The 8,592-nt window shown below is 38.3% G+C and overlaps 1 protein-coding gene across 2 annotated transcripts in view; it reads right to left on the bottom strand.

Moving 5' to 3' along the window:
* susd1 (sushi domain containing 1) overlaps positions 1-7,816 on the bottom strand; it is a 13,422-nt gene extending 5,606 nt beyond the window's left edge. Inside the window, exons 1-9 of one of the 2 annotated variants that reach the window (XM_007572875.2) lie at positions 7,513-7,816; positions 7,246-7,389; positions 5,861-6,016; positions 5,610-5,762; positions 4,660-4,839; positions 2,686-2,865; positions 1,711-1,890; positions 1,427-1,606; positions 319-498 (exon numbers count right to left, since the gene is read on the bottom strand). In XM_007572875.2, the coding sequence (XP_007572937.2) occupies positions 319-498; positions 1,427-1,606; positions 1,711-1,890; positions 2,686-2,865; positions 4,660-4,839; positions 5,610-5,762; positions 5,861-6,016; positions 7,246-7,389; positions 7,513-7,579 (1,420 nt within the window). In that variant the 5' untranslated portion in view covers positions 7,580-7,816. The remainder of the gene's footprint in view (positions 1-318; positions 499-1,426; positions 1,607-1,710; positions 1,891-2,685; positions 2,866-4,659; positions 4,840-5,609; positions 5,763-5,860; positions 6,017-7,245; positions 7,390-7,512) is intronic. The other variant, XM_016661086.1, reaches the window with a different exon arrangement.
* Between the last annotated feature and the right edge of the window lie 776 nt (positions 7,817-8,592).

Genomic DNA, 8,592 nt, shown 5'->3' with positions numbered 1-8,592 from the left:
CGTATATATATCTATGTCGAACACAATCCGAAGCTCAGCTGGAGCTTTAGCCCCAAATTTTCAGGTCTAACAAAGCCTTTGCAAATTTAATTTCACAGCCAACTTGGAGCAACAACTGTCCAACAAGATAAAACATTTACAAAAGAATGAACAAACATTTATCAGATTACATTACGGTGATTTATGGATAAACATTAAAGCAAATAAAGACTGTCATGCAGTCTTTGCTAAACTTGCCATCATTTGTGCTCTAAATTGTTACCAAGAGTCCAAAGTGAAACTAAACCAGCAGCTTTCTCGGGTCATAAAATGTTGCACCTTCACACGACAGATCAACATCCTCCCATAATCCATTCTCTCCACACTCCGAGTAGTTTCTCAGGCCTCGGGTGTAATATCCTTCCTCACATTGGTAATACACCACAGCGCCACCGTGTGGCGTCCCATCCCACTGCATGTTAGCGTGCTCTATTACAGGAGGGTTCCTGCAGCTGATTTCTACAACAGGAAGACAGACGGTGAACAGAGCGCACTGGAAACTGGACATATGGTGTTTACAAAATTATTCACAGCCCTTGAACTCCTTTGCTTGTTGCTGTGATTTTCTGTGATAGACCAAAACAATAGTTTTTTTTTTAAATTATAGTTTAGTTTTATTTCATTGTGAAATTTTGTTTAATTCATTTAGTTTTAATTAGCTTTTATAGAGTGTTTGCAAGTTTATATTTGTTATTACCAGTTAAATATTCTTTTAGTTTTAGTTCAGCTTCTATTAGTGATAGTAATAGTTTAAGTTTTTTCATACTTTGGTTCATTTTTAGGTGCAGAATTTAAACAAATCAAAGTACTGTATTGTGATCATGTGCATATTAAAATGAATACTCAACAGAAGATACTACTTTCAAAAAATATATTCAATTAATGTTGAACAACCAACTGACTCTGGTGTTTTCTCCCAGCTTTTGCTGTCGCCGTTTTGTGGACTGAGCTCCAGCAGCAGCAGCAGCGTGGAGCACCGTAATTTGTCGACAGCTGATGTAAACTGCTTGTGTGTGGGGAAAAAAAATCAATTTCACATCAGTTTGAAAAGTTACTAAAAAGATTCATAAACACAAAAATGAAGGATATTACATCTATGCTTTTAGTATATTTTAGTTTTATGAACGCACAATATAATTCCAGTTTGTTATACTTTCTTCCCATTAATTACTCTCATTTATTTCAGTTGTGATCATTTTCCTTCAGTTATAAATAATGTTCTACTTTATCTTGGTCTGTCGCATAAAATCTCAGCAAAATACAAACATACTTTTTTTTGCAAGTCACTTTAAACACAAATGCTATTTTGCACAAGTCACAAATCTGAAAAACAAGGTTTTCAAATTGTTTGCTGTGCACTAATAACTAATGAACATATTAGTATCACCTTGGCAGGACAGAGAGGGCGCGTCCCATCCTCCACTGGCTGTACAAACTGATACATTTCCTTCGTCAACATTGACAAATCCACGGTCACACCTATAAACAACCTTAGAGCCCACAGTGGAAATGTTATCCCACTCCATTACAGCGTGAGGGACGGATGTGGGCTCTCCACAGTCAACCTCTACAGAGATGGACATTAATTATTTAGCAGAGAGAGAGAGGTGGAGGGGGGGGAACGATCCACATGTAGGGCAACAAAATGAGCCTTTTTGAGAAAAATATTACCTTTGCAGAGAATGCCAGGCACTGTCCAGTAACCGTTATCTGCACACACTGACACATTGCTACCTTCATGATGATAAAATCCTAGGTTACAGTAATAAGCTGCTGTGCTTCCAGGGGTGAAGCTGCCGTCCCACACCTGCACAGTGTGGGGCACCACAGGTGGATCTCCACACAGAGTCTCTGAGGCAGGAAATGATGCACATTTATAGCACACAAACATATCAGCAAAACGAAAAAATACATTTTATTTTAAGAAGACATACTGGAAAAAAGTAAAGCTGATCTGTTGTTACACGGCTTCATGGCAAAAACTCTTGTACAGTTGGAAATGTATGGGACACCAGGCTGTGTGTTTGTGAAATTAGTCAAAAATTAGCAGCAGTAAATCAGGTTATTTAGCTGGTGGAAAAGAATGGGGGCTTCATTTTTCAAGGCCATATTATCACAATGTTATTCTTTCATTTATAAATATTTCATGAGCTAAATGTTTATTTTAGAACCAAAATATTAATGAAATATCTAGTGAGCAAACTAACATTTTAGCTCCAAACTAAATATTTAGCTCTAAGTCAGTGTAGAGCTAAAAGTTGTGACTATATATAGTTCTCATGTGCACTAATGAGAAAGATTGATTTTCTTAAATAATGAATTGGTATGTTTTGTTTCTTTGTTGATAGGATTTGAACAAATGCTCCAATAACTTATCTTTTTTTTTTTTTTTTACTAGTTATTCTTGATGGAACTAAAATGCAAAATAAAAAACAACCAACTAGATGTTCAGACTGTTTGCCCCCCAAAATTTCCAGGAATAACCTGAGCATAATCAAAATTTCACTTTAACCAAATGTTTGATGTTAACTAAGATAAAATTTGCTAGCTTTCTTTTTCAGGCCACAGCAAAACGTCCGCAGTCAAAAAGACTGGAAACTAAAGATTCTGAAATAAGGAAATCAATTTACTAATTTTGTGTGTTACCTTGGCATGACAAAGTTGGAGATGTCCACTGTCCGTTTTTACCACAGACTGAAACATTATGCCCTCCGTTACTATGAAAGCCCTCTGTACAGAGGTACAGCACTGTGCTGCCGGGGGACGAACTGCTGCTCCACACCTGCTCTGTGAATTCAATCAAAGGAGGATTCCCACACAAGATCTCTATGGGGAGAACATTTACCAGAGGTATTAACACTGCAATGATAAATACAGAGCAGAACTGCAATATGGCTGACAAAGAGCCCTGACCAGACAGTGAGGGGAGCTAAGACAAACAACACAGAGAGAGAGACTACATTTCATCCAGAACCAGGATCAATGAACGTTTTAAACTGATGTTATTCATACTCTATATGTGTAAACATAAAAAGTAGGTTTGTTGATTTGTTGATGAGTTGATTTGATGTGAATTTTTTCATCACCCCAAACATAAAACACGTTGAAATAAAGGAACATGTTCTATGGTTGTTCCTGCCGACTTAGGTGCCAGTTTTTGTCTAAGAATTATAACATGGTCAAAATATTAGTTGAGCTTCATTTAATTTTATTTATAATAAGTACTAATTTTGTATGATTATGTTACACTGTTTAATTTAAACTTAATTCCTTTGATACTATTAATCTTTTTCTTATTTTTAAATGTTTTTCTTTCATCATAAAAAACAATTCTGCATCACCTTCACTGATTATCCTGTGTTTTTTATATGTTTACATCTTGTTTCTAGACTTTCTTCATTACAAACACAAATATATTTCCTTAGCTTTATGTCTCACATCAGGTTATTATTATTATTATAATTATAATAATAATAATTATTATTATTATTATTTACCTCGTATTTTCTGGTGTGACTGTCATTTGTTCTAACATCTGTGTTGCATTTAGCAGTATTAACGGTTCTCTAGGCGCAGAATCTGAACTGATTGATTGACATGAGAGACCCACAGAAAGAAAACACGCTTCTCGTTGCGTTCGCTCAAACTTCCTTTTTAAATGACTCTTTAACTGTCAGATTTCATGCAGAATTAAATGTTGCAATTTAAGAAGAGGAATCTGAGCATATGCTTGCTAAACTCCTCCCTCATCCGATGGCCGTTTCCTCAGACAGAAGAGTAGTTCTGGTAGAGAGTCTTTCAGAACAGACCTGTGAGTATTTTGTGAATTTTATTGCATATTTTTTGAGAGTTTCCAGCTTTTGGGTTACGTTACAAAACAAAAGGCTTAAATTTGTGTGCTTAAAAAATTGCACAAACTTCACTTGACATAAAGAGGAAGGAGTGAGTATTTTCACACAGTGTTCTAGTTTGCTTGCCTGATGCAACAGGTAACGATTGAGTCACTGATGACCCAGGACTGACTACTGTTTATCTTCATGGACTGTAATATTAGGCCATATTTACAGTATTATTGCACATATTCATGTAGAGTTTATTTAGAAAAAGCCTCTTAAAGTTGCATCAGCTGATGTGACTGGCCTTTAATGCACAACACAGAATAAAACAACACAGATTAACAGTAACATTCACATTTTTTGTAAAAAAATTAAAAAGTCTAATTTACGGTAAAATACCAGCAGCTGTGGTTGACAGAATTTTACCGTAAATTAGAGACGTTCCTTTTTACAGTGTAAACAAAATTTTTTCTAGTGGTTCTGAATTAGCATATTTTAAACTGTGATTCTGCCCCTTAACTTTTACATTTTCTCTTTAGTCTTACACAATTGTTGTATGTTTTCTTGTAATTTTGTCTTTGTAAAGAATTGTAGCTGTCTAGTTTCACTATGTCAGTAAACTGACTGACTTTACAAATATTGCTCTGTTTGTGGTTTTGTTAGTCCCTGTAGTGTAGTTTTGTAATTATTGCTCTGGATTTCTGCGTGATAACCTGAGTACGGTATTAAAGTGGGGGAAAAACAGATTTGTGTAGTTTTAGACTAAAGCAGTAGCTGTTTTTACCTTCACAGACCAGGCTGGACTCGCTCCACGATCCGTCCGCTCCACACACAGAGCTGTTGTCTCCCCTCCGCCATACAAAGCCTTCCTCACAGCCAAACCTGGCAACGCCACCGTACGTGGTGAATGTGATGGACAGGAGGACCGAGTCTTCCACCAAGACAGGCGGACCACAGTCGACCACTGGGAAGGGGAGAGGTCCAAGAACAACTTCACTTCCTGGTTTCAACCTTATCAGTTTTCAGAACGACGCTAGCAAGACAGAGACGCGGCTCGAACGGTTCTCCTTGCGTTTTGTCTCTGCAAAACCTGATTTTACCAAGCAGGAGATAACTGCAAATTCAGCTACTCAGAACTGTTATTTTGTAGAGCCACACTTCACTACAGTAACACCTTACAAGTCTTTTTGCACAACTGTGATAGAGGTTTTGACCCTTGTTTCAGGACAGAATTACCAAAGTTCAGTTGGATCAGCTGATCGACATCAATTACTAAGTTCTGCCACATTTAAGGTTGTTTTCCTGCTGTAGAGTCATCCTCCAGCTAGGGGTGCACCAATAAATCGGCACCAGTTTCCTTAATTGTAGCAGATCGGCCTGATATTTACATGTGAAGTCGATGATATCTTCCTCAGCAAAGATCTAAAAATCAGTCACTGTCCACCTGACCAATGGACCGGTCCATCAGGTCATGTCTGCATGTTTATTTATTTATTTATTTTATTTCGAACAGACAGTTTGGAGTTAATAATAGTGACCCCAATGTTGCCAGCTCAGTAACTTTCTTGCTCTATTTAGCAACATTTTAGACAAGAAACTTCAAATAGGACTTCCTCTGCACTGATCTATCACATTGAATCTGTGGAGGTCTGCAGTTTTAATGTGACTAAATATGAAAAAGCTCAAGGGAGTACGAATCATGGTCCCACGCACTGTGAATCAGTTCCTGTTTACCTTTGCAGGCAGCTCCGCCTCTCTGCGGACGAAAAGGCTCGGCTCCATTGTGGACTTTGTATCCAATCTGACAGCTGCAGTCGAAGCTGCCCTCAAGGTTTCTACACTGACCTCCCTCTCCACATTGCCCTGTGATCTTGCACTCGTCAATATCTGCAGAAACAAAAGCAAAGGCAACATTTTTTCAGCTATTAAAGCCACTCATTCAGACCTACACTGTGGTTTCTCGTGCGGCTGCAGCCTCTGCTCACCTCGGCAGTGGGTTCCGTCGTTTGGGATGAAGACAGCCATGTTGTTAGACGGCCTGTAGCCAGACAGGCAGGTGCAGTAGTAGCTGCCATATGTGTTGTGGCAGGTGGTGTGCTGCCCACAGATCTTACTGGCTCCTATCTGACACTCGTCTTTATCTGGAAGAACGACAAGGTTTCCCTTTTTTTTCATGGAAAATGGTGCTGTAGTCAGATGGAGACCGAATTTGAACTTTTTGGCCCAACAGCAACAAAGCTAAGCATGGAGAAAACTAACACTAAACTAACATTAAACACATAATGATCAAACATGGTGGGGGAAGGATCATCCTGTGGGCTTCCCTTTCCTTCAGGATATGGGAAGACTGGGAGGCAAATGGAATTAAATACAATTATTATTTGAGTTATTTTCCTTCAAAGTCTCAATTATGCATTATTTGTAAAAATGTGACACATAAAATCCCAGATAGACAGACAGATAGATAGATAGATAGATAGATAGATAGATAGATAGATAGATAGATAGATAGATAGATAGATAGATAGATAGATAGATACTTTATTTTAAATTTTAAAAACTATATGAATTATTCTTTGGTCCAAATCATAAAAGATTGTATGTTCACAGTTAAAACTGCAGTATGTAACTTTTAACAGTAAGTTGTTTTTCCGCTGAGTACATGAGGTGATTGACAGCGCTAAGACCCGCCTCCTGGCTCTGATTGGCTGTTTTTAACCAGGAGCAGTGTCTTTCCTCAGCAAACGAAGCTCAGGGAATCAATTTGTTTCACAATTTATCTGTCTCATATTATACTGTAACAACATGGTGACAACACTAACAAATATGTTAAAAATAATGTTACATATGGCAGCTTTATGGCTAAAACATTGTGAAATAATTTGTGTTTCTGGATTCAAACATTATACATTACTATGATATTACCATGCTTCAAAGATGTGAACAAACTTAATAAATATTTTCTACTGGAAGAGCTTTATGTTTGTACAAGGAGCTACTTTCTGATGTGAGGTCAGTTCATGTTCCTGAATGGAGCTAATATAAAACATTCAAATTATAGAGGCTAAAACCATAAGTCCATATTATCCTAAAAGATTAATCAAAGGTTCAGAGAAGTTTATTTATTTACACATTTCTACTTATTCTACATTTTTAACACAATAAGTTTTATAAATTGTGAGAACAGTAAGGACAGATAATCATCAGATGTTTGACAATTCACTTTTAGATCCAAAGCTGCTCCGTGCAAATCTGATTGCAAACACATTTTCTTAGCAGACAAAAGCTTATTAAGAGGAAAATACATAATCCGGTTTCACACGACAATAAATACATTTGAAAAATCGACTGTATTTTTATTTTTTCTTACCTTGACAGTGGGTTCTCCCATTTCCAACAAAGCCGTAGTTGCAGTTGCAGACTTTTCCAGAGCCGTCTGGCTTGTCCTCACATGTGGCGTTAGGGTGGCAGGTTGCGCACACATCCAGCACGGCTTGGGTCCATGCTGGGACGGCTGAGAGACGGCAGAAACATCCAGTGGAGGATACATTCACCTCATTGATCTCCACCAGGAAGTGGTGTTTAACAATTTCAAACAAGTAGTGATCAGCAAATCTGAGAGAGTAAGTTTACTTACCTGACAACACGAGGAGCAGAAAAACATTCAACTCCATCATCATCATTCTTCTGTTTCTTCCATTCATCTTCTCTGAGAGTCTCCCATCGCCTGTCTTCGCTTCATCCCCATCTCCCCCCTCCTATTCTTCTTCTTTATTTTTGCACTTCCTCCTCTCGTACAGCTGTGACACTGAGAGCTCTCGATAACCGCTGCTGAGAGTGGGTGAGCTGAGGTCACATTGAAAACGACGTCTTTTCTCAATGGTCTCCAGGCTGCTGCTGTTGAGGCTTCATCAGTCACCACTGCTGGTGATAGCTCCAGGGCTGGCTCTGGTAAACTGCACACTCATGCTGCCACAGCTGATAGTGACTATATTTGGCCTAACTAACCTGCTGGACTTTGATTAAAACCAATGATACGGTCAATTTTCTTTCTCAAAGTTAAATGGAAACTTCTGAACTATTTTTTATCTTGATGAATGTTAGTTTCTTTAAAAAGTAATTAAAAAAAAAATCGGCAGTAGTGGCCTTTATTTAGCAGTAATCTGACAGAAATTGGGGAATGGACGGGAGTCGAAGTCGGGACGGCCGTGTCGAGGTCCACAGCCTCTACATACGGGGCGCCCACACTAGCTAGCGCGACACGACACCCCTATTTCATTTCTTAAAAAGAAATTTTACCTGGCGTTATTTATTCTTTAAATAAGTTTCTTTTTTGACTCTCGGGCCTTTATTTGAACGCAAGCCGAAAGGAAGGGGGGCAATAACACGTGGAGGGGGCACCGACGACCGGACTCGAACTCGGGAAGGCTTATACCATGACGCCACGTCATGCCCCAATTTTTTATTTAATTTTTCTTAAATTTTACTTAATTGTTGTGTAACTGGTCTAGTACATTACTTTAATTGTGTTTGCTTTAAACAGGCCTGTCAAATTTTGAACGTTTTCTTTTAGCAACCATCTCTATATTTGTTCATATCTAGGACATCTTCAGTAATAATCCACTAGTCATTTTTTGCTGTTACACCCGTTCTGATCCATTCTGTAGTGTATGTATAGAGTTGGAGGGGGGCAATGGGAAGAGGGGAGTATAGGGGG

Source organism: Poecilia formosa, unplaced genomic scaffold, assembly GCF_000485575.1.
Source record: "Poecilia formosa unplaced genomic scaffold, Poecilia_formosa-5.1.2 Scaffold309, whole genome shotgun sequence".
Taxonomy (NCBI): Eukaryota; Metazoa; Chordata; class Actinopteri; order Cyprinodontiformes; family Poeciliidae; genus Poecilia; species Poecilia formosa.
This window is presented reverse-complemented; position numbering and strand designations above follow the sequence as displayed.